At 35.5% G+C, this 27980-nt stretch overlaps 1 protein-coding gene across 1 annotated transcript in view; it reads left to right on the plus strand.

Moving 5' to 3' along the window:
- The window catches only part of LOC149798513 (uncharacterized), a 77839-nt gene extending 50450 nt beyond the window's left edge, over window positions 1-27389 (plus strand). The window contains exons 11-21 of the mRNA XM_089957318.1: window positions 4205-4510; window positions 4966-5283; window positions 11320-11643; window positions 12399-12746; window positions 13304-13492; window positions 13883-13912; window positions 17207-17512; window positions 18150-18476; window positions 19410-19721; window positions 25670-26014; window positions 26754-27389. Of these exons, the coding sequence (XP_089813444.1) occupies window positions 4205-4510; window positions 4966-5283; window positions 11320-11643; window positions 12399-12746; window positions 13304-13492; window positions 13883-13912; window positions 17207-17512; window positions 18150-18476; window positions 19410-19721; window positions 25670-26014; window positions 26754-26950 (3002 nt within the window). The 3' untranslated portion in view covers window positions 26951-27389. The remainder of the gene's footprint in view (window positions 1-4204; window positions 4511-4965; window positions 5284-11319; window positions 11644-12398; window positions 12747-13303; window positions 13493-13882; window positions 13913-17206; window positions 17513-18149; window positions 18477-19409; window positions 19722-25669; window positions 26015-26753) is intronic.
- The last annotated feature ends 591 nt before the right edge of the window (window positions 27390-27980 follow it).

Here is a 27980-nt window from a genome sequence, read left to right on the forward strand (position 1 = left end):
AAAAAAACAGCAACATGGTTATATAAATAAGCTGTTATATGAAACAAAAGGCAAAATTACTATTATGTATATTTAAGGACCTAGTTTAGTCCTTAGTCAGTGTCTACTCTGCGCTTCTTGACTTGTCTCTTGTATTCATTAAAATGGAATATATCTTTTCACTGTCCAGCAATAGTCCGCACGCTTTGATGAGTTCCATTCGCCCTGATAGCGTTTCTCCATTGTTGCAATGTCCGAGTGAAATAGATCGCTGTTCTCTTCGCTCATTGCTCCGCAGTTCGGTTGAAAATAACCCAGATGAGAGTGCAAACATATATCTTTAGTGACATGTTGCAACCAAGGCATTTATATGACTTGTTTTTTTCCCGAGAAAATCTGTTGCAACTAACTGAAAGGCTTTCCATGCCGCCTTTTCCTTGCCATGCAGTGCATGGTGAAATGCATCATCTCGAAAAAGTTCACGAATCTGAGGACCAACAAAGAAACCTTCCTTTATCTTAACTTCACTTAATCTTAGAAATATTCCATGGAGGTACTTAAAAACTGCTTGTGTTTTGTCAATGGCCTTGGCAATGTTCTCCATCAGACACAACTTGATGGTACTAAATTCTGCATTGATTCAACAGGTGGAGAATGATGACACTTTCCCTCCCAGGCTTCAATGGCTGTCGGAGTGGCCAATCTCTCTTGATGCAGCGAGAATCTCCCACACGACTACCCTATTCGCAAAGAAAACAATAGTACTTTGCGTGTCAAGTCTGCAGACCAAACAAGACAGCAATAACTTACAAATCGGCATAAAGCGGCCACTGATGTTGATCCTAAATTTTGCACCTTGAAATTTATTTCAGGATTTCGTAGGTTTCCTTTATATGGACTGCATGTCCAACTGGAAATGATGGCAAAACATTGCAAAACAGATTTAAGACTCGTGTTTGGTGAATCAATGAGCAGTGTCCACTCATTTGGATCATGAACGGTGATAAGGGCTGCCATCACACCATCAGTGTTGTAGTAGACTACAAAATCACCTTCCATGAAGAGAATGTGACAAGATCCTTTCGACGGTAACGGAACATAGAAATCCTAAAATCACCTGCCAGTAGATTCCACAGCACTAGTCTGGAGCCCAACTGCTTTGCCTTACTCTTGAATAGTTCCGATTCCCTGACTAGGTCATTCAGATCATTTTGTGTTATGAGGTGTTGTTCAGAGGAGGAAGATGTAAGAAAATATGGGTCATGTGACATTGATGGTTCAGGACTAGAAGTTTCATCCTCTTCCTTTTCCTTGTCTGACTCAAGGGATAATGATTATGGTGCATTAGGAACAAGCAGTCTTTTTTCGTGGGATACTGGGCTTATAGCTGATGGAATGTTTGGATAATGCACAGTCCACTGTTTCTTCTTTGACACACCTTTCCCAACTGGAGACACCATGCAGAAGTAACAATTGCTGATATGATCTGTTCGCTCTTTCCAAATCACTGGCACTGCAAACGACATATATTTCCTTTTCCTGTTCAAAAACTAGCAAATATGTGTTGCACAAGTGTTGAGGCATATGTGAGAGGCCCACCTCCTGTCCCGAGCTCCAATGTTGCAGCCAAAATGAAGGTGATAGGCTTTCTTAACCATAATGCAAAAGTCACTTCACCGCAAACATAGCAGAAGTTATCTGCATTGTTCACACGAGGCATCTCTGATTACTTTGGCTAACATAAATGTGTCCCTTTGCAGAATCAAACACAAACAAATAAGAGAGCACGACACTGTATGATTTCTAGAGCAGATATATGGCAATGTATTCACAGAGTGATGTAAGCTTAGTTATAATTGCATCATCCATTACTTAATGGAATAACATGTGCAATTCATATCATGTATGACGCAATACCAGCTTGATATTGCATGAGTCATTGTTTTGCAAAAAAGAGCAAGAATTTTGTAAACCCAATCAATGATGTATCCACTTACAGATTATCTTAATCATTTTTGGTTAAGTAGAGACCTGTTCCTTTTATAAATCACTTGTCCTCCGCCATTCAAAAATCAAGGGTCGTATATACTGCCCCAATATCGTATCTTTAAAACTAGAGACAATCAACAATTTTAAGTATCGTTTTCGTTCTCACTGACTCAAATTAGTAAAGTTTGACTACATTTGTTTCGGAAGCATTTTGGTGGTAGACTCTATAGTCGCAATTTCAATAGACAAGTCTGAGTGGCATATTTTGTAAGAGATAGAATGTCTAGTTTGGTAATGCAGATGGACTGGAATGAGTATTCTTACATTGTTCTAGAAAGCAATTGGCCGTGAACTAGAATGAAAAACTATATGACTTGCCAAATGTGGTAAGAAATCTTTTCCTGAACCTATGCATTTCTGAATAGTACATTTAAATGTGCTAAGCATTTACGTCGAAAGTCATTAATTACGGTTAAAGAAAGTAAATATGTACAGACAATGTATTCATTTTGTTCATTTATTTTAAATGTAACTGTTCTTGTTTTAGAAATGTTTGTTTGATTCATTCAACTGTAATCCTTAGTGACATATAGGCATTTACCGCAGAACATATGCCTAGGTACCGGCTTTCATTGCAAGTTACAAGTTTACCAAGACATAAATATAAATACTCTATACCAGTCGCGATCCATTGCGCACTACCAGCGACTGGCCAGTCAAGTGTCTCCTCTTGTCAGTAAAGAAGTTTTCCTGTCGTATTAATTAACTGATATAGCGATTATTTAGTGGTCACGAGTTTACGTGAAATAATATCAATGTTTTATGCCGTAATCTCGTCGATTCAATAAAAGAAGCGAATCTATTCGGTGCATTACAATATGGCGTTAAACTATGGCTGCATCCTCGAACACACATTTATTTCTGAACACCTGCATGAAGCCGTTGTTGTACTGCTCGTCAATAAGTAGTCACCATTTCATCTTCTAAAATGTATCACTAAAGCAATATATTCCATTTGCTCAAAAAGTGCTGCAGTATTCCACCCTTATAAGAGATTACTCTACCAACCTCTACCTTATCCTGTCACATATTTAGTGTTTTTGTTTTCTAAAACTATCATTCCCTCTTTACTTACCAAACAATGCATCAATGTAGCGGAGCTTTAAGGCTCTTTGGAAAAGTAATATTCATAATGTTCAGCCTCCTTCTCTTCTTAAAATTCTTCTTTAAGTTCTTCAGATGCTGGAGGTTGTGGGTTCGGTCCCCGGCCGAGTCATACCAAAGACTTATAAAATTTATATTTACAGTTGCCTCGCTTGGCGCTCAGCATTAAGAGGTTCTTGGTAGAATGATCGGCCTGGTGTCAGGATAACGTGACTGGGTGGGACATCATGCTACCTGTGTGATTCATGATGCCCCAATGCTAGACATCACTACAAACTGCCACGCTGCAGACATTGTATCGATATGACTGACTTGTTAAAGCTACGTTAAATATCCAAATCACACGCACACTCTTTTGTTGTTGTTGTTGTTATTATTATTATCATTATTATTATTATTATTATTATTATTATTATTTTCAGCAAAGTGTCCATGTAAGTATCAGATTTCAAATTTTAATTTATCATTGTCAGAAAGACGGTAATTAATGCAGTACTTTCATCTCATTCGTGTACGATTTTTAAAAAATTCAACGCCATTTCAATAAGTATCAAATTGCTCATAATCTCAAACTAGCATATTAATATTGTATGACAAATTGTACTTTTTTAAATGTTCAACTACTTTTATCAAGAAGTAAATATATCGCATTATAATATTTAATTTTCAAATCAACTATATATTCAGTGAGATCAAACTAAAAAGAATATCATGCAATCGTCAAATTTCTTAGTTAGGAACATAAACATTGAGTTTTAAAACAGTACTCCGAATTACAATCAACAGAACTGTTTGCATATTTTAACATGTCCGATTGTGTGCATTCAACAAAAGAATATTAAATCATCATTATTATACAATCTTAACTTTTAATTCATACGTTTAAAAACGTTGTTGTGGTTAGGAAATATATTCTTAGCTGCGTTTCTTTCTGAGATATTATCTTCAAAATAGTATTGACTTCAGAATGTTCTTTAAGAAGAAACACATATTGCAAAATGTTACGTGTTCTTCTAATTGTATTATCTTTAGATAATCTAATTTAACTAAAGCGATTTTATTTACATTATAGTTATATACTGCAAAGATGCTGATGCCAACATAGGAGACCTGACTTCGATTACATGCAGTCTGCTGTTCTGCAATGACTCATTTGCGCTCTCAATAAAACATCATAATGACTCCCTGTTTAATAATAACAATATTACTGGTAATATTTCTCAGCGTTCAGATGATAGAGATATACAAGTTTCGGTTATAAGTGGGAAAGCGGAGGTGACTGTTACATTGATTAAAACAAACTGCAGCCACAGTGGAGAGTATTTAATCATCCTTGATAGAGGTGAATTCACGGACCGTGTATACCTAACTTTGAAAGGTATATAAAAGCTATGCTATTCAAAACATGATCTTTTTATCTAGAACATAAAACGATGCTGGGAGGATATGGGATCTGTCGCACAATAATTGCTATAAAAGAATTAAATCAACAACATTTTGCTGAACATATATTTCTCGACAAATAGTATGGCATGCCAGACTGCTTTGATATAAATTTTACTAGTTTATAAGGCACCTGTTTTGTGAGATTTTATTTGCTAGAAGTTTTTAATACAATTTTGAAGTACAATGAATATCAACTTAAAGCCTATTGGCTTTTAAATTGTTTTCATACAACAAGAATTTCCTCTTTCTACAGGCTGAGATTTTCATAGTAGTTGCCATAGATTATAAAACATGATACCAGTCTTTACTTAGTCGATCACTAAAATCTAAGAACACTGAACTCGTACCATGTCTACTTTGTTCTTAGGAAGTAATCTTTTTTTGTAGTTCCTCCCAGGAAGCCTACGCTCCTGTTGCCGCAGTCGATAGTGGCTTATACACAAGCAACTATAACCTGCACCGGTGAACAAGGAGTTCCACGACAGAATATGTACATGGAAGTGATGTTTGGCGGAAGCAATTTCACGAAGTATGAAAATACAATTTTGACCACAGATGACAAGAACTGTAGTAGTATGGGTACTCTGGTGATGAATTTTATTGTTGCAGAAAAATGGCAAGGTGCTCGAGTTCGGTGCATTATTGGCGACAACAGTTCATCAAGACTGGAGTCAGACGTGTATGACATCAACACTACAAGCTCTGGTATAGCATCTTGTATTTTCAGATTGATAAGAATACGACTTTCTGAATAATTGTTAACTTAAGTATCCGTACTAATATATCCCATCATTAATTGTAATGCTCGTTAAAACAATCTGATGAAATAAAATATAACTCACCATCAATGATGACAAACGCAATGTAAAAGGAAAATACACAATACAAAATCTGTAACTTTTAAATCTGTAACTTTTATACCAGAAAAGGAATTCTTTAAACTTGTAAGGAAAAGTACCTTACGTTGTTGCACTGCAGATAACGTAAGAAAAGCATATTTGTTTTTGCGGGTAATATATAAACTACACATGGTTTGGCGGATGCGTGAAAAGAGAGGTTCATAACCTTAGGTTAAGTCTTCATAAAAGCAAAATAACGAACAACGTTTAAAGTTTAAGAGAGAAATTGTAGAGCGAAATACAAATACTTTAATGATTACCTTATTGACCTTTTGCATTTTAATAAAACATTAAAAGTGCACAAGTTGAACAAACAAGTTATGCATATAGGAATGGGGTTTTAAGGATTTGTTAAAGACATAGTGCTGCATAATTTTATATTACGTTTGCTTTCTCAAATCTTTTAAGGCTTTCAAATTCGAGTTATCAATTATTATGATTTCCTAGATTTCCTATTTCCTGTTTTCCTTATTTACCTTTCCTCTTTTCATGCTAGATGAATTTACATCTTTTGTGAATCAAAAGTGTATGATCAAATTATCTTCCCTTGGTAGACCACACCAAATGTGATACTCTATAATATGAAAGAAACATACTCTTTAAAAAAATATTTTTAACATAAGTTGTGCAAAAGAGGTCCAACTTGTGAATATAATACCCAATGAAGTATGTATTTTTTATATCTTGCAACATTTTATATTAATAGCAGAGATTTAACTATTTCTGTTTTTAAAACCCCACATGAATTTCATTTTTGGTTCCTTTTCTGTATCGTCTAGCTTCTTACTGTTCAGTTTTGAAACATTGTTTAACAGGTCTAAACTCTCGAATATGTTTGTACATCATTCAGCCATCAAAAGCATGTGAAAGATTTATGTACGTTTGACACAATCATAACAACGATACTGTCAACTTTGTGTACCTTTGTCTCTACACTCTAATTTAATATTATTTTTCCTCTTTGTTTATTGTGGGCGACATCACCTTCACTATTTGAATCGTATTCCAGTTTTCCGTTATTCTCAACATCGTTGATGGCACTGCGATACAACTAATTGGTCTATTTAGGCAGCAAAGATTTATTTGTTGAATATTATTACGTGAGAAGTGTTTTCAAATTCGATCGCTGAATACATTGATATATTTTACTCTAAAAGTTCTTAATAAAAATAAGGTAACTAAAATCCAGTGCATTACTGAACATGATTTTTCCCTGTGTATGCCTAGTAATTAAAAAACATTGATTTATAATCTGCCACAAAATTGCAAGATAAACTCGACTGATATAAAACTCGACTTTAGTACGTGCGAAAATATTATAATAGATAGATACCTATGACTACAACAGATTGATTTGTATCATGTTTGTATGAGTCAATCGTCCAGTCTAAACTCAGTGACTCAAATCCGCTGTTTGATTATGTACTATAAGCTTCTAATGTATAATTCGGCTAACAGAATATATATGATGATTCTCAACAGCATGTGGATTATAGTGTTTTCAAATGTGGAGCACCAATGGAGGGTAAATTTAGTCTGCCTCACGTGTAACCCTAGCCTAGCGTTATCGTGGACTAAGTTGACGTTCTACAGCGAGCATGTTGTAAAATAAGTAGAAAATACTTAACAATTGCAACGACCATTTAAACTTTATTTTACAAAATTCACGATAAACATTATTTATAAGGCACAAGAGTAGTCAAATAAGCAGTACTTGAAGACTAATGTTGCACAGGTAGGCAGTTTCGCAACGATCGACCATTATACATATGTGACTACTTTAGAGAATTTCGGGTCAATCAAGGGGTTGCTGTACATGTTATTTTTGCACACACATATAACCAGTTATCAATGAAAGTGGAACAGAGGACTAATGTATTAGTTTTGGGGATTTGTTTCTTTGCGTAAACTATTTGCATAATATTATTCAAACGCTGCTTCGTACCACTCACGTGGGAAATTCAACCACTATTGATTGAAAGCTAAAATTATATAAAGCTCATTAAACATTTGAACTAAATTTTTAATTCTCGTTCTACCATAGAATAGGTCAACCTTCCAAATTGTTTTTCGGCGAGATCTTATATTGCTATTCCTATCGCTGTATCAGATATCGCAATATACTATATTTTTCTGCACGCATGGTTCTATACCAGATAAAATAGCTCCCTATACACCAGTTGTCACACTTTAGACAGCACCTCTGCTTTAAAAACATTTCTTGAAGACTGCAATAAATTGCCATTGCATTTATATCTTAAATGTGTACGAATTTCTTTCCTTCACACTTTGGATGGCTATAAATTGTTGCCATGGCGCCAAGAGAAATAATTAATATTTGGTCTACATTTATGCAGATAATATAATTTTTATTTTATAGGTTATTGAGTATGGTCATTTTTGCACATTTAGAAACTACCATGTTTAATTGATTGCAAAATATACACCATGCCGAAAAAAGAACTCAATATAGTTGCTTTGTCTCTTTACGAATACATAACGTGGTAAATTGGTAAATTGGAAAAAAATTGTTTCATCTTTTATACTTCTTCGCTTTAAAATATTTCGAAAAATATCAAGTTTACTTTGCTATTAAAGATAGTCACTTTTGATTAGGTATGCCGAGTGTACAACGCTGTTGTCATCGCCGTTTTGAACATGTGAAAAGTTAACGTTGCATTGTTTTCTTCTATTCTTTAAAATCACTAAGGAAATGAACATATCGCATTGTTGTCCGTAAAGACCCATCGGCAGAGCATTGACCTTGATATCTTTAGCAGTGCCTTTAGCAGAGAAAGACAACTGAAATAAAACATCTAGGTGTCAAAAGTAATGATTGAAAATTTAGGTTTCGGTCGCATTGATACCTTTGCTCCTTTCTTCCATCTAGGTTATAATACCTATTTGAAGGCTATGAGCGATTTTATTCAGTTTTGATTAACTGAATAGTACAATTACTGTCGTCTTAATTTCATTTTAAGCATATATTCGTAAACACATTTTATTTTGTTGATATGATCCTTATTTTATAACAAAAAGCAGTATAATTAAATATATAGTGCACGTTAAAACATTGGGTTAATTTAAACCACATTACTTTTTTTCATGCTAAATACTGTTCTTTGTAAAAAAAAATGTAATGAAACTCATTCGTCACGTGGCGCAAAAACTATGCTTAGTTTGTATCGCTTCTTCTGCAAACACAAATACATTTCGTGACTAATCTTTCTACCAACAATCTAAGCCAATGGACCATTATGTGCTTCGAGAAATTGCTTCTCATCACCAGCCTCACATCTCATGCATTTTTATTAATTTTTTCCTCATATTTTTGTCACTAATTTATTTAATTTCATGTTGTTCTTTTTCTAAAGTCCCAACGAGATATTTATCATTTATGAACGAGTTCGGGAAGGCCCAACATATTGCACCATGTTAATGCTATATACATTAAGTGGATATCGTTTCCTTTTCAACCATTACAAGTGCTGTGATATATAAACAATAAAAATACATTTTCTTAAACTATGCATTAACCATGCCTAAGCGTTAGTCTGATATTCCAAGTACAGTTGGATATATGAATAGTCATGCTGCCTAAGTTGTCATTAAAGTGCAGTTTCGTTTGTTGTTGTGGACTAACGTTATGCAGGCTCCAATCCCACAAACCTACCGTCATTTTCTTGATATGAATGTTATTACATCGGATTGCTTGGTCTGCTCTCTTTTTACTTGTAAAAAATATAAATCTGAGTGTGTAATGTTACAACATTTGACATCAACTGTGATTGATAACTTACATGTATTTCATTCACAGTAGTGCCATATTTTTCAATTTTCTATCCTGCGTTCTCGTCCTTAAAAAAATAATGTTAACAAAGTGGATGCATGAGATGGCAGTATTTGTCACTGTTGAACTATTACGTTATTTGCATTGTATTAATTTGGATGTAAGGTTGTGGCTGAGGTCAGTACAAATTCAAAATCCAGAAACGCCTTAAAATTGATGCCTACCTAAGACAAACAAGAGTATAATGTATACTTTGAGGATTTCAAGACGGGACACACACACACACACACACACACACACACACACACACACACACATATATATATATATATATATATATATATATATATATATATATATATATATATATATATATATATATATATAATGACTCAATGTTAAGCTTTTTAACTTGCAATGCCTTTTGATCTAATGTTACCACTCTCATTTAAAGAGTGTCTTTTGAAAGAAACTGGTTAATTGATGAATTAAAGAAGTACCTTGCTATGTTTGCTGCTTGTTCTAGTCTACTGTGGGCCTCGTATAATCTAGAATTTAGAATGGTTCGCCGTTATGTAAAAATGTATATTAATGGTCTGACTTATGATGCGTTTTCTCTATATTGGGTTTTTAAAGTATATATATGCTACAAATCAATAGATGTGTGTAGCATTATAGGGTATGAATTTTTATGCAGTTTCTCTAATACGCGTTTGGGTCTAACGTTGGCCGAGTGGTCTAATGCGCTCTCCGTTACATATTGACACCTCTCCTCTGCCTGGGTTCTTATCTCGTCTCGGGCATCTTGAGTATTTGAGAAAGCCTGCCGTGGGTCTGCAATTCTTCTTGGAGTCTGTCCGTGTTCTCCTACGACTAAACATTCTGGCCGCCATGTGTGGCCTATCATATGCTGAAAATGGTGTCAAACCTACCAAAAGCAAGAGACAGCATCAAGTCGACTTATTTATGATAATTATGAGGATGACCATGATGATAGTGTTTATTATTATTATTATTATTATTTTCATTATTATTACACGTATTCTAGATTCACTGCCAATGTAATTTGAAATTTGGGATCTATTGGATTTCAATCAAGTCAAATGTATGTTCCATATTTAAGACGTGCAAAACAAATATTGGCTCTATATATAATTTTCGTTTGCTGCATTATAAACGGTGAGTAAAGGGCAAACCGAAACGATATTTGCGATATAACCTACCAAATCTGTCACTAAATATAATGTTGTCAATAATAACCAAAGGACGAAACTAAGTGTACAATTGATTCTGCTACATCAACGTCACTTCTGTGTAACATTACATGTGAGAGAAATCACCGTCTGGGGATCACCATTGCGCATGTGTGCAACAAGAACAAACTTGTGAAGAAAAGAAGTATATTATGTTCCTATAATTGAACCGCAAGTTTCCTAAGATATGTAAGCGAATTACTTGTATAACCATGCTTTAATTTCAAATATGTTAATTCGCAATACTTGATTTCTTCTTAGAAAATCTCGTGATTCACCATTTCACCAAGGTCGTCACCGTTTAATGTTTTCAGATAAGATATGTTTTATAGTCGTTCATATGTTGTTAACTTATATACAATCACAGAACAAAACTATATATTCCTCATTTCAAGTTCACATTTATTTAATATATTTAACATTAATTTAATCAAAATTCAAATTGTAACCGAGCATGCATGATTTTCAATTAAATTGTGTACATGTGATACACAATCAAGAGGTGTTTGCGGCTACTTTTAACCTGCAAATACGCGAATCACATATACCACACTTCATGGCAACATCCCATAAACTTAAAATGAGGTGATTAATTATAAATAACTAGCAGTTTAGGTAATCATTTGACACAAACCTGAAACGTTCGATTATAAATTAGTCTCAGTTTGGATAAAGCTGCATGCGCCTAAAGTTATTCAAACTGAATATCCATTTACATTTATCAACACTTAGTGATAACCACACAAATCTGACTTTTATCTGTTTAAAGCAGTCTTTTGTCTTGTCTTAATTTATATAGGTGTCATTATTTCTCCAAGTGAAATTACCGGGTTCATAAATGACACGGTGCAAATAAACTGTACAGTTACGGGCATTTTGAGCAACGATTCCGTCATCATATCGAGACTCACACCCACGTTTCAGGGAGAGGAAATATTGTCTATTCTAACAATTGGCAATTCAACCAAGAACAACCTAACTGGGATACGTTTTAGTACCACTATTTTATCAGAAAACGACACGATAATTCACATAAATATCAACTTCCTCCAGTGCAAAGATGGTGGAACATACTACTGTAAAACCGGAAACAGGACAGCAACCACATCTTTAGTGATATGGAGTAAGTAGTTCTGAATATTAAAGTTACACATTGTTTTCTTTCTTCTGCATGGAATTAGATACTGTTGTCAATGTGTACTTCAACATTGAATGGGCAATAATTTTAGATACAGATTAATCACTAAGCCCAAATATTTGTTGCATCATAACATGGTGGTCAAAATTTTTTATTTCATGTGCAAATGCAACTAAGGTTATAGTTCTTTGCTAAGTCTAGTATCAAATCAAATGTTTGCTTTAGATTGTTTAATAGTAAAGCAACTTACAGCATGAACTCATCCGTCACAGAAACATCCAATTAATTAAATGTCGAGTTAAAGTTTGCAAATATTTCATGTATCTTAATCAGATTGTTTATATATTCACGTTTCAAACGTAACGTTAGCATGTTCTCTGCGAATTGCTGATTGCATATTTTATACACAACTGTACTGACAATTTCAATTTTAGATCGATATCCACGGCAAGGCACTTTTTTTATCATTTTGATTTTTGTTTTCAATACGTTGCCAATTACAACAATTGTCAACACTATGTGAGTCCGTAGTTTAGTTGAATATGGTCTGATATTAAAACATACCATTGATTGTTAGGCAAGAATAATACTACCACTGGTAGAAGAAACCACATATTCTTCTTTCATTATTATTAGTAGTGGCAGTAGTTTTAGTTGTACTATATATATATATATATATATATATATATATATATATATATATATATATATATATATATATATATATTTCCTAAACACAGGTATACCTAATAAACCCAGTTTGATGCTACCGCTGGATGTTGTGAGTGATGGATATAATCATCTCGGAGACCCCTTTGTCTGCAAGGGAAATGTAGGTTACCCAGGTGGAAACCTACTTGCACTAATCAAAAGTAATGGAACGTTTAAAGAGATCCAGCCATTTAAAGTTAACCTGACTAAAGGGAATGTTTCCAATTGTCAGAAAGTTGATAGACTTGAGTTTTACTTAAGCAAATTTACAACGGACCTACATAATTCTACCCTGCGATGTGTTGCAACCAACAACGAGACGTTACCTATTGGCCAATTGGCTCCATATGATGAGAAAGTTCTTCTTCTCGTCCCAGGTACATTTAATGTAATCAGACACTGTTTGATATCCTTTATTTATTCATAATCCGCAACCAATAAGTGTTTAGAGCATCTAAACCATTCTTTTCTGCATAAAATTTAATGCCATGGCATAACATTTTCTCGAACATTCAAGCTCCATTCACTTGGCTTGACATTGCTGCTAATCTGGTTCCCAACATACGTCTCAAAATAACGTAATTAGAACTTAAATGTTTGTCTCACGATTTTACTTACCAATGAATGCCCTGTTTGATTCCGTCTTCTGTATTAATCAACCTAAACGAATCAACTAGGCCAAATGCACAGATCCTTCACACGGAATATATTATCCATGACATTTTGATAATAAAGAAATTTTAGATTTAGACAATCACGTGTTAATTATACTGGAAATGTAGTTTATCAAACAAGTAAAAAGAGAAAATTTGTTTTGGTTAGCTAAAATATATACTCAATTTTTAGTTTTCCGCGGAAATCATGGAGAGCATTATACCTATATTACGGTTGATTGCTAATTGCGTTTGATATCGGAAATTTCGTATCAATGCAGGAACTGCTTGTTATGGTATGGTGGACGGTGTGGTTTTGCCATACCCATATCCATTTGATGACTGCAAGAAATACTTATATTGCACTGGGAATCGCACCTTTGTGAAAGATGTTGGATGTACAGATGGAGAATGTTATTACACTGATATGAAACGATGTGAACTGGAGCGAACAACTACTACAATTGTTCGTAAGTAGAAGTTGTATTTTCCAAAAACACTCATCGATTACATAATTATCAAAAAATCAAAAGTATTTGACAATATCAGATCTGGTAAATCCGTGGTTAGTAATCAGCTTAGCGTATGAAAGCAACTGCATAGAAACATTACAATATGATTCCAAAGTATATTTGGTTAACCTCCCACACACAGACTGGCTGATAGAAGAAAATTTCAGGCATCTGATATTTTCCTTGCTTACAATAAAGGCACGTTGCATTGGTATTTTTATGATTCCCTAAATTTTTATTCTCTTGACCAAAACCGTACAAAAATAAGTGGCAAAATTTCTCATTGCCAGTTTAGTATTATCAAAATCTTATGTGCAATTCTGAATTATTTTTCTTCTTTTTCCTCAGCAACAACGACGACTCAGGCAACATGCCCATGTAAGTATAGCACACGCTGAGATTAAACGTCCGCTGATACATCATTATGTCTACTAAATCGTAGGCTAATACAGCCCTAACTGCATGAAGAAGAATATAATATATTAAGATCATACGATGCAAATAATAGAATCAAACACGCATAGTATAATAACAAACATATTGATAGTATATGAAATAGCTAAATATGTAAAGAGACCCAAAAGTTGAACTCTTTCTCTGCGCCTGATACATTGTCCGGACATTTGACGCAATTGTCAGTTATATGATATCAGATCCCGTATTTTGTTAACAGACGACCGACACTACCTATTTTACATTTTCGACCTACATTTTATATTGGATTGGTTATGTTCTACTTGAAAACCAAACAATGCTCATTTCGGTGAAATTATAGAAAATCGTACCATAAATATAAATATATGTCACTGTGATCGCTGCTGGGTATCATATTGTATTCACTTTGGTTTCTTTCAATGTTTTATAATGCCCAGGTCATGTCCTTTTAGAGATGAAAGTTTAAACTTTGGTGGATTATTATACATTAAACATAAAGCTTCCAAATGTAGACCAAGCCTGTCTACGTATAAATCTTCAATAAAATGGCAAACGTTGTTTATCAGGTCATATATAGCTGGAAATGGTGAAAAAAATAATCTCGCAAAGATTCCCATTGCCGAATTGTAAAACAAATAATCAGTTAATCCATTTGTTAACTAACGCTATCGAGATTATTAACTAACCTAGCAACAATTCATGAAGTTAACTTGTTTAAGTATTGACAGCTTCGGAGAAAAGTAAAAATCAGCATAATTGGCTTCATGTATTAAGAGTCCACTTTCTGTTTTCAAATCCTTATGACTCGATTCAACTATGACGGCCGAAATAATGGTATATGGAGAAATTCCGCCGAGTTTTTAACAATCTCCTTTTTGGTCCAGTGGAACACCGATAAATGTCTTTTTATCCATTAGTACCACACGTATGAGCCATTTCTCTAATTTTCAGTTCATGCATTACTCCATAAATGGTCATCTTGACTTCAACAACTGAAAGTTTATTGGAATCTGCCCTTCATCAAGAACTAAGTCAGATTGTGTGAATTTCATGTTTTCCTTAACATGGATGTTTCCACATCTAAGCCATTTTAACATTTTAAGTGGCTTCTTCCAGCGTTAGGCATGAAAAATAAATGTACAATTACAGTTGTACATGATTGAATATTCTGTTGTAATACGGGACATCATGTGATATCACTATGCAAAGTGTTATGAATTTAATCTAGATTAAAATACATGGACTTTAGTCGGCCAACATAAATTACAGAGATCCTATTCGGCGGGAACTTCCACGAAATTTTTGTTATGAAAACGTAGCTAACATATTTTTAATAGGTGCCGATTACATATATTTCTGCAAAAAATGCTTAGACAATTGTCTGCCAGATTTTACATCCTCTGTCTGCGATTTAAATGCTATGGTTTTCATTTTTGTGCGAAAAAGAAACAAAGTATTATTAAAAAATCAAACATCAAATTTTCATAGGCATCATCGAATGGTATTTTTTTATAAAACGTTTTCTTCCATTGTATGTAATAGTGGATGACGGTGATAATAATGGCTATTTAGTAGTAGTAGTATTTGATGTAGTACTATAATAGCAGTTGGAATAGTAATCGTATTGTTATCATTACTATTTTATTATTAATGTTTTGGTCCGTCTCTCCATCCTGACTGTTATAAATAATTATCTGTTAATACTTAAGGAAAATTGTTTTCCCACGTCTTGGCAGTTGGCAACCAATTTTTTTAAAATCAAAAAGCGGAAATTATTCTTCAATAGAGACGAATGACGACTGAAAAGAGTTATATTTGGTCACGGACACTGTTTTGGAGCAAACGTTTTTATTATTTCTTGGAGAAGTAGCTCAGGATGTATGCAGAATCAGCAGTCTAACTATTGGAGTATAAAGTGTTTGTAGAAGTTAAAATTGTTCTGTAGTTCTGAAGTTGCAATATCTGACTGGGTAGAAAGACTCACAAAGGAGAACATATATTGTTGAATATGTTGAATATGATCTCAGATACAATTGCAAGATTATCATGTCACCCTTTGCGTAATGAGAAAAATATAATTGCTAAAAAAATTTGACAGTTTCCTTCAATGATATTTATTTCAATTATGAGACACAGGAACGAATCTTGTACCCATTTCTCTCTTAACTTTAAACAACGCCACGACAAGTGGAGAAATGTCAATGAATATTTCTTCATTATATTGTATGTAGTGAGTCGCTTGCAGTGGTTTTGCATTTTTCATCATTTGGCATGTCCGAAAATCAAATAACGTCTTCCATGTAAATATGCATTTATCTTTATAGTACCATGCACAGTAAGGCGTTGCAAGACATTCGTGATAACGACAAATGTCTTTGGACAATATTATGGACATTTGATTTGTCATTAAATACATCTATGGATTTCACATTTACAGTTGAAATATACCAGTGATTGTGGTAACTGAGTGTTATATATATTTAATTTATATTGTTGAAATTTGCCTGTAATGTGTGAAGGAGTTAGTGCCCACCTGACTGATGTCATTTTTAACAAATATATTTACCTGTATCTGAGTTCGGGATGTCGGACGTTCCACTGGAAATTATATAGTCTAACTGATGTTTGTAAGATTGTTTGCTAAAAGCAAGTAAGCAGACCTGAACTTGTGTACGAAGCTGATGGGAAAAGTACCTATAACCTAGTAGCCTTATTATGTGTTAGATTTTAATATACGTTTCTGAAGAAAAGAACATTATCCATTCCCATAATAACATCAGTATTTGTAGAATCACTTTTAATTTTGTTTTTATTTAATTTGAGAGGACTCATTTATTTAAATTATTCATATAAGATACAGATTGCTAATTCGGTTGTTGGACTAAAATACTATTTTGGTGATCCAAAGATATTTTAGATTATACCGTTGTGATACATCTTGACAGTCAGGACATCAGCATTTTCGTGGCTGTCGGTACATCAGCACATTCAAGATTTGAACTCTTCATTGAACAGTCTATACTTTTGGACCTGTGATAAAACATTCAGGAGTATCTGTATTTAATTCACAAGAATGTAAGCTCCTCATAATCTGTTTTGTAACTATAAGAATGAAATTGTTTGTTGTATTTTAATACACTTGCTGGTTGGGCTATTTTCTTTCATATTGTAAGACCGTATAGTTGTAACATTGAGGGAAAATAATGTGAAGTTTTGCTTGATTGCTTTTCATTACAGTTATACGTTGTTTGGGAGCAGAGGCCCTTATCAACAGTGCGGTCGCAATTAATTGCCAAATGATACTTTGCGGATCTGATTTTGACTTGAATATCGACTTAAACTCTACGGTACTGTTCAGAGAAACCATTCATGGTAATCGTAGTTCAATATTTCTCGCCAATTCACGTCTCAACCTTGCTGTGGAAGGCAACGCTGGAAACTTGACAATTACATTTCAGAATGTATTATGTAACCAAACCGGAGGGTACAACATCAGCATTTATGGAGGAAATGCATCAAGTGTGGCAACATTAAAGGTTAGAGGTAAGATTATTAGAGGTTAATTATAAATGTATGAATCATTACCTTACTTTGCTAATTCTATAGCTCCGTAAATCAACATACTGTATAATATTAACACATATTTAGTACATGTTGATTCCTATTTTAAAGAAAATAAAAAGAATACCTAAAGCGAGAAGCAAGTAATCTTTCCTATAACATTTTTTATTTTAGCATATAATATATTTATATTCGAGGAGAAATAATAAATCATAACTAAGATTTTCTACATATTTCATTTTGCTCATTTTACTTCTTGCAATCCAGCTGGTAGATAGGTAAATAAACTTCAACTCACTCCACTTACGTCACTTCTCACTACAATATTGAGTTAGGTGTAAAAGTAACATAGATTGAAGCGCATAGGTACATATAGCTACTTTCATTCAATTGATTAGGCTCTAACAATGATAAAAGTTCAACATAATAAAATATGAATATATTGCTTTATACATAATAAATGTACATTTGTGACAAGAGATCTGCTTATGATGATGTTGCAAAGAAATCTCCAGAGAGAAAAATTGACAAATTCAGAGATACATAAATAATTCATTGACACGGTCGGTTTATGTAAGTAATCCTACCGTGTGGCTCATATCATGCTGTCATCTTTCAGTGAATCCCGAGAAACCAAATATCACAGCACCACTCAATATTTACAAAGGTCAGGAGGCAATTTTTACCTGTATCGGTCAACTGGGAATTCCTAATGCTTCGATGTCTTGGCAATTAATGTTAACGGGTGGCAAATTTGAAAAATACAGTGTACAAGGTTCTCCCATTATATCAATAACTGACTGCAGTGTCATCGGGAATTGGACAGTTCAACTATACCCTGAAGATAGTTGGAATGGTGGTAGTATTCGATGTCTCATAACAACGCAAGGAATCAGTTCAACTGAAATATATTCGGATACAATAGCAATTGCTTTAAAAGAACCAGGTTAGTAAAATAGAGACTAAGGTTGTCGGAGCGGTAAGACCAAAATGTACTTTTAATTCGGTTTTTTTTTCTTACATTTGAAACTCTTTTACATTGTACAATTAATACTGAAAATTATTGTAGACACATGCAAAAAATGCTTCGATACATATTAGTGAACAAAGTAACGTTAAGGAAAGACTAAAATGGCTAGACCTCAAATGCTGGTTATTTCTTTAAGATTAATTTAATAACAGTTAAAATTAAATATCTTAAATATTCATTAAATGAAGTGATAAAAAGGAATGTATTCATCTTCCTTGAACAAAGTTTTCTACAAAACCAATTTACCCTTCTTTAAGAATCAAAATATGTGTCCAATTTATGCTCTCCTATCAAGCGAAAACTTTAACAACATCCACACACACACAATTTCAAATGTGGTTTCTTGATTTGTCTCAATATATATGACATAACATGTAATGATTATATACAGTTTGCAGACTGAAAACGCTTGCTGGAGAAAATATTTTTCCGTGTTTGACCTTTTGTTTGTTGATATTTATTGTTTGCTTTATTTTTTAATCATTTAGTCAATACATGTATAATATACCGAAAAACTCTAAATGGAATTTCATGAAACACGATAACGCCTGATTTCAATTTGATATTAAATATGGCTGAGGCCATGAAATTGCATTTGACGAGCAAGCTAAATCTGACCTGATAATAGAAGATTTTTGCTATGAATTTTCGTTTAAAAAATCTAAAATGTTTCTTACCACAATTAAACATTTTTAGAAATTAATATCCATGTGTCTAACATGTTCAATGAGAAAAATATGTTCAGACTTTCCAACACCGAATATACATTCAGATACTTACGATATTCACCATAAGATAAAAATACACTATTATGTTTGTTACATTTCCTCCATTATGTTGTCTTAACAGTTATATACTTTGCCCCACCGACATCGTCTGGTTACATTGGATCACCGCATAGATTAACGTGCCTGGCCAGAAATATGACAAATATCAGGAGTGTCAAAATTGAACGTCACACTGCCTTTGCTATTCGAGATGAAGTTGCTTCCATAGCGCTCAATGGATCCACGACAAGCAATTTCAACGGCATACGAATAAACAGCACTAGTAGCATCAGTGCAACATCTGCTAACATTTATGTGGATTTTGATAATCTTACGTGTAAAGATGAAGGCGATTACTACTGCAACACATCACGTGGTCATATCAGTGTTGTGCGTAAGTATTGATTTGAATGATTATATGCGCTTACAGAGATATGGGGTTTCAGGTGGAATGCACAGCCAATAAAGTAATGCCTTTTCGTTTGAGAGAAATGAGAGAATGCAAAAAAATCTTACAAATCAGTGGTTCATAATGAGTATATTTTGCCGCCATTTGCCTTCTTGTATATTGCATTTATCATTCATCTTCACAGACACATGCAATTGGTTATAATAGCTGGGTCAGTTGCCTTTATTTCCTCATCCAGTATTTACTAAGAAAACATTTTCTATGAAATGTCCTTCAGACTTGATAAGTAATAAAGAAAGTTCCTTACATTCAGAAGAAAGCAACATACAAGCCTTAAAATTTATACAAGATTTATTGAATTCGGACTATCAACATTTCTATGATATGATACAATAAATAGTTATGATAGTTCAAAAATATTGCTAGCATTCAAATTTCCTGTCATTTATCGTATATGAATATATTATAGAATATGCTCGATAACCTATGATGGTATATTTTGTTATATATTTTATGTCAAATTTGATGTCTAACCATTAACTTTTGAGAATATTTAATGACATTGGAGTCGTGTATGGGTTCACTCATACCATTCAATCTTCCGAATGCGGCCCTCAGAGGTGTTACTGAATTATTTTAATTGCCTCCGCAAGCAGATATTGCTCAAAGAAATTCTCCGCCTGACCATCCTGCAGAAAACATGGTTACGCTTGAATGAGTCTGATACCTCGACTCCGTTTCGAACTTCAACGTTTTCTCATCTCATCGGTTGTTAACGCATACTTTCATTTCCTAAAACTAATGTGAGACAATAGGCGATGCTACGTCGTTTGCTGATGCCTGTCTCTCAAGATTTTTCCCACTATCATAAAACAAATATGAACGACCTAGTGGTCTGCGATGATATTTATGCTGCACAAGAAAGCAACCATTCACGCATTTGATATGCAAAATGCAGAAAACAATGATGCCATTCACCTCATACAGAACAGATTCTGAAGGTTATGATAAACAATGCTAATATGATGATGTTGCTCAGCGCCAAGGACCCACACAGGTTAAGAAACATCTACGCGGCATTGTCCTCTGGCGACGTGGATCACAACCGATTATGATCTTCTTCATACATGCAGGGTCGACTCGCACGGATTATTCACGATATCCCTCTCTGATCCACGCACGCGATGAGATCGATCTCAACCAGATGTTGCATTGATTGTGCGATTTCACAGGTGCATAGCTAGTCACCATGGTGCGACAGTCATACATACCGACTAACCTACGAGAAACTCAGAGACATACAACTATGCACGCACCCAAAATGTCTATCAGCAACTACAATCACGCGAATCCATTCGCGATGATCGTACCACGGGATTTGAACCTATATTTGAGTAATCAGAATAACCAAATAGGAGCTACCAACGCAAATCCACTTGGCACCAGTAGCCACAAAAACTGCTGACGAGAGGTTCAGGACGCCGCTTACACCACTAAGTTTGCGCAAGTTTAAAGTGCGAATCTCGAACAATAACTCGCAGACGCAGCACAAAATGAATTTAATCGATGATACATACGGCAGTGAGAAATTATAACAAAACAGATTGCAGTAAAGGCACACGAATGGTTTGTTGTCTAAGATACCACAGATCATCTGTACAGCCGTGTGGGTCCTAGAAATGCCGCTAATAATGATATCGCCACTTTCACCTACACCAACACGGATTTCAATTTGGGATTTAAAGCACGTTGATTATAATTTTACCCCTAAGGTCAACGTTCAAGCCTGATTCAACTGAAAAAATACAGCAGTGTGTGAGAAAGTCATTTTTGGACATAAACTCACTATTGTATTGACCCGTTTTGGCAACGACGCTTAATCAGTTTGGCACGCTGATGCACAATTTCAGACCGACCATGGGGCTACACGGACGAGTTGAACTGACTAATCTGCTGTTGTGGATACACGAGTTGACATTGTCGCTCGTGTGAGAACAACGATTAGCGTCATTGATGGGGAGAATAGATCCGCGTTCACGTCGCGCTCCCCGTCAGTACTCAGCAAAGACTTCGTTCTTGGCCTTGAAACAAAGGATCCAACTTGCAACCCGAATTCAGCAATGAATCTCGGTTACGTGCCACAACCAAATTTAGCCCTTGACGTGCCAATGTCATTTGACTTTCAAGCCACTGGACCGGCCCTACGAGTTTAACAACTTAACGTCGAGGATTTCTCAATAGCCAAAAGAACCATCATTAGCACTATAGCCCACCGTCATAATGTTGACATAATCTATCTGTAGAAGACTCACATAGCAGACCAGGTAGCAGAACGATACACCATTGGAGACTTTATCCTCATCTAATCAACGTTACAATCCAAGCTGAGCCGTGCAACATATTCACGTGCTGACATTACTGATGCCTCTACAGTTTCGTCCTCCTGATTTTACGATGAGATCAAGGATGGAACATACAAGATCGCTCATGTCTACAAACCACCCAGCGCCCACTGAACAACAATATGCTTCAAATCTCGAACACCCAGCTGTCTATATCGGCGACTTTAATAGTCATCACACTGACTGGGGCTACTCGCAGTCCGATGAAGATCGTAAACACTTGGTAGAGTGAGCAATTAACAATGACCTTTTCGTGGCCGTCGTCCAGTCTATACACCCTGTTTTGATGAATAGTGTAAGGCTCTTCACAAGGAATATGAAGCATCTGGACACCCAGACATAGCAGATCACCTGACTGAATCCATGGACATTGTCAGACGCACTCGATGGGAGCAAATTACTGGGTCATTCAAATCTACTCACTCCAGCAAGAAATTTGGGCGCTTGATTCGCCGATTTGGCACAGCACAGCAACCACCAGTTCAAGACCACCCTGTTGTCAATTCGGATGATGTTGCTAGCCATTTTATACAAGTGGCAAAAGCACCCTTGACAAACACAACGATGACAAGTACTAGATGGGTGGTGACAATACGGTCATCAGAAGAAAATACATAGGCATTTACTTGAAAAGGTGCTCTGCAACATCAAATCAGGCAAAGAAGAAGGATATTACAAAATTCTGCATGAGTTTCTAAAGAATCTTGGCCAATAGGCAAAGGTATGGCTCGCTTCTTTAAACAGCCGGGCTGTTAGGGAAAAGTGCGTGCCGACTTTGTGGAGTCAGGCAAAGATTATTACAATCCCAAAGCCTGGCAAAAAAGATCCCCATAAGACGGCGAGCTATCGGAAAATCTCCTCGGTCCAGTCTGTTTTAAGGTCCTGAAGCGCCTGATTCTCCAAACAATCGGTCCGGATATTGAGAATATCATAACTGTTGAGCAGGCAGGCTTCAAACATTGTCTAAGCACTTGCGATCGAATTTGTTGAAAACGGGATTGAGAGGAACCTTAAAACTGGAGTTGTTTTTTATTTATGTAACAGCGCCATATGACACGGTCTGACATGCATGGCTGTTGTAGAAAATGTCAGAGCATTTCCTCGCTGGATAGTTAAGACGTCGGATTAATGGACTACCACGGGGTCTGTTCTTTCACCAAGTCTGTTAAATGCTTATATCAGTCCCTGAAGCCGAGCACAACAGAGACAGTTTCTAGCTTCTTCCACCTTAACAATGCAAATACGAACCGTGAGTATTGCATTCTCCTCCTCCGTGGACAGCATATTAAACACATCCCGACACCAACATACCTTGGTGTGACTTTCGACAGATCACTCAAAACAACATACTCCTAAAAAAGGATTGGCTCTAGTTGGTGCGCTAATGCTCAGACACTCAAGACATCATCACTGGCCCTCTATTACTCGATAGCAGAGGATCGCGCTTCTGTCGTGGCTCGATCGTTCCTTACCAAATTAATTAACGTCCAGTTCAACACAACAATGCACATAATCTCACGAACACTACGACCTATACCTTTTCCATGGCTGCCGGTTATTGAGCACCATTCCTCCTCCACATCTCACATGTTGTAAACCACTTACTCGTAGCTAAGGCATATGTCTGCCTTCCTGTCTTCAACCATCGACAACATCTGTACATCATGCTGAAGCCTTTGCGTACAGGACAGCGGCGTTGTTCTGTCAACCTTGTACGATGGAGCCAGGCCACTGACTCTTCTTGCATCTGTGGAGCCCTGCAGACAATTTAACAGATTGTGAACAGCTGCCCACTGACAAAGTTCCCCGGTGGACTGCATTCTCTATGCTTTACTAATGATGATGCTATTAAATGGCTGGGAATACACTGTACAAGATAAATCAATAAAAGTGTCATTGGTGTTAGAGAGTGGGCAGTCTACGTAGTCGTGGCTGTCAATGATAAACGACCAGTTATGGGAACTGCGGCAGATCTGTTAACTAAGTAGATCAGTACCCAACAAGGAGACTTAGCACCGCGACATGTATGCATAGCATTTCACGACACACGACGGGTGTATAGTCAGATACAAAATCCGACTGTTTTTGGGCACATTAACGTGTCCGAGGTGTCATTGCGACTGAACAGGCCTCAAAAACCATCCAAAGAAGTCGCCAAAGATTCCGATCAGAACCATGCCTCACGAGCATACCATAGACTGATGTTGTTCATAGTGGATAAATTAGAATATCTTCACATGAATGCGGATTTCTCAAAGAAATGTTAGGTAAAATTACCCGATTTATTACTTTTTCCTCGAGCGTATGGCTTTAATTAGACAGTCATCGAATCCTCATAGGCGCACAGCCGGCTGCTGTTGTCGATATCATCGTGACATTGTCAGGTAATGTTGCTCGATGTGTCAATGGAGCATTGGCACGTCCGATATGAACATTCAAGTGGCGCGTTAATGCACACACTACCTGTCTGTTAAAATCGCTTTGGCATGTAGATACAAAATAAAAATATATCATACAAAAACATGTGGTCCACGGTTTCGCAAAAGCAGCTTGAAAAATCGAGATCCACTACGGATGCGTACAAATGCATGCCGTTCATACTATCACACACGCACAAACTGCCACTAACAGCCACGCAGGTGAACAAGATCATTGCGGCAGACAAGCAGTCGTGGGGCCCCACTGAATGTATCTGCGGCTGAATTCGCCGAGATGGCCAAGCACATTGGTACCCGACATAATCCACGGTTTCGCGAACACGTTATATCACCTGATGACTGAGGTCACGTAAGTAGTTCAGATTAGCGCGTCGAGGTTCAGAATACGTTTTCGATATGATCATTTACGTCACATCTGTTGTTTTACATATAACTCACTCGTGATTCTATTCACTATTTAGATCATGAATTGTTTGTTGTGCTCCTTTTGATATTTTCATTCAAGATTTTAACTTAATCGTATATAAGTACGCGATATGAGTTAATGTTTTATTGTTCTTATTTAATTCTTTAAACATAACCGGACCAACACAAACGAGGCTTAAACGATGATAATGATATATTCTTTTTATAACTGTTCTGTGTGTGGGAGCCTAAATATTCCCGTAAACCGCAGTTGAGACTGCGGAATTGCTCATGTTTGAAAAGTGTTAGCCAGGCGAGCCAAGGACTACACAAAACCACCAGCGGCAAGAATCATGCTCACGCGTCCAAAATAGGTCCGCTAACAAGCCCTGTTGGCCTATTTTTGCCTGATAAGACGATGTAGAGATTACAAATGGGTGAGAGTGAATCATAGTTTCTGGGTAGTTTGATAAAGGTACAGCACAACTTCATTATTGCTTGTGTTAATTTTTGAAATGCTGAAAGAATGTCTCCTTGAACTGTTTTATAGGTCTTTGGTATTCAGGACTTGAATTTTTGAAAATATATACAGTCTCGTTGCGTTTCGGAATATTCCTAGTGCAAACCTTAGTCTTTATCAAAGCACTACGTTACAAAGTGTTCATCATTATTTTATTTCTGTCTTCAGGTAGTCCAAATGTTCCAAGTATTACACTTCCATCCGAGTTTATTGCTGGTCAACGGCATCAGTATATAAGTTGCTTCGGAGAAGTTGGTTATCCAGCTGGCTATATTGTTGCAGAGACAAATTTAACAGGAACGTTCGCAGAGTATAACTTTACTGATGTAATGACTGACCTAAAAGTGAACTCTGACAATTGCAGTGCAGTCTACACTCTTAAATTTAGAAACAACATCATAACAAATGAATGGAATAACACACGGGTGAGATGCTTGGCTAAGAGTAATGACACTGCTCCAGGGTTGTCGTCTTCACTGACGTCAGAAGAGAAAGTGATGTTATTGATTAGAGGTAATACCCATCTTCATTTGACTAAGATTTGTTGTTCCATTCTTATAATTTGTTTTCCGAATATAAATGAATCTAAAACTGGTCATCCAGTAACATGCACTGAAATGCTCTAGTTGCATCAAACATTTGCTTCATTTACGTCCTATATCAAGTCCTACCACACAGATTTCTTTTTTTATCATTTCGGAATTTAATTTAACATAAATGCAGATGGAAATCATGCCTTCCTGATGCAAGTGTTTTGTTCATACATGCACATATTAAAATATGTACGAGTTTGAGTAGACTTTAATTACTTAGATATCCTAATCACTTTAACCTAATCTTTTATGAAGTTGTGACAATCAAGGTTATATCGGAAATACACCATGGAGACTGCGTTTGGGGTTTATATATTCCTGATTGCCAGACAAATCCTATGAACAAATGTAAGCTTCTTTATCACTTAAATATCAACGATCACGAATGCTTTTAATGAACAAGCCCTTGAATTAATATAATAACCGTTATGCACATTCCTGTTTCGTGCAATTCATTTCAGATTTAACATTAATGACTAATTGAGAAATAGTTTATACGTTATGATTCTAATTAGTGGATCGAACTTGAACATTAAACTTTTTGGTCACTCCATCCTGTAATGTAAATTATATTCTAAAAAATTGATCAGTCTACTAATTCTCTTTTATAAAACTTCTTCATGCTGAAACTGATGATATACATTTGCTCTCTTTTCAAGCTGATTTCTGCACTGGAAAAGTTCCAAACGGAAAATACAGTCATCCTTATGTCTGCAGTTACTTTGTTACATGCTCTGGTGCGGGAACAGTCCTGAGGCCACAAGTCGTTAACTGCGGATCATTGTGTTTTAACTCAGTTTCTGAGAATTGTGATTGGTGTTACAATGTGAATTGCACACAAATCGTGAACTTCTAAGACCTTTCTCTGATATTGGGTTGATAGCATATGTGTTTTTATTAACGCAAAATGTGTTTGTTTTTTTTAAAAAATATATGTTTTTCAGTTTAAAGAGTAGCTAGTTTTCTCATTGACCAGGAAAATATTAAATATTGTTATATAGTGTGCAACGATCTGGTTCTTTTTATTTTGAGTTTAAAAGCTTATGCATTGTGAGGCAGTCTGATTGTGTCTGCGTTCAGCTAAAAGCCTGTGTATCGTGCAGCAGTCAGTGCTTGCTTGGGTCTAGAGCGCAATGCAACGTGCAACAGTATCATTGTACTTATTTTCCTTCTTTACACTGGATAAATGTTATTGCATAATATATCATATACGTTGACATTTTTGAATTAAATGTAGTACTTTCCTTTTTTATCTGTCTTTCATGAAGCTTAAAAATAAATTTACATTGTACACAGTTGTCGCATCACTACTCCCTGGAATTAGTAGAACACTTTCAGCAAGATCTATTTCAAAATGATTTGTAGAGTAGAATTTCAGTTTTCTTTTTCTTATTCGTTCTTTGTCAATGATCATGTCTCAGGGTTTACATAATAGACCATTTTATTTTATTTTTTAGTTTTCCGTCTGTTTGGTGCTTTTACGGCACATCAACAATGGCATGTTTATAATCCATGTGCGATTGACGTGAATTGTCTTGCACAGGGACAGGGCAATGTGGCTTTTATATCCTGTTCTGGAGAGGATTCGCATCCTTGACATTTGGTTGCAAATCTCACATGCAAACAGCAATAGTAACAACTAAACTTTAATAATATATTGTGAAATACGCAATGTGACTTCAAAAAGAAAATTTTGAAACAGCTGAAATGAGAATCACACTTATGGTTAGTAAATATTTCGCATTAATAAGATAACATTTAAGCAAAAAAATATTTGAATATTCAAACACAAGGTGCTCAGTCAAAAAGGATCAACGTCACTTAAAATTGTGATTGCCGAAGTAAGAAGAATTTTGTACTACATCAACGTTGGAATTATTTACATT

Source organism: Sinohyriopsis cumingii, chromosome 5 (genome assembly GCF_028554795.1).
Source record: "Sinohyriopsis cumingii isolate HCF-2022 chromosome 5, ASM2855479v2, whole genome shotgun sequence".
NCBI classification, from domain to species: Eukaryota; Metazoa; Mollusca; class Bivalvia; order Unionida; family Unionidae; genus Sinohyriopsis; species Sinohyriopsis cumingii.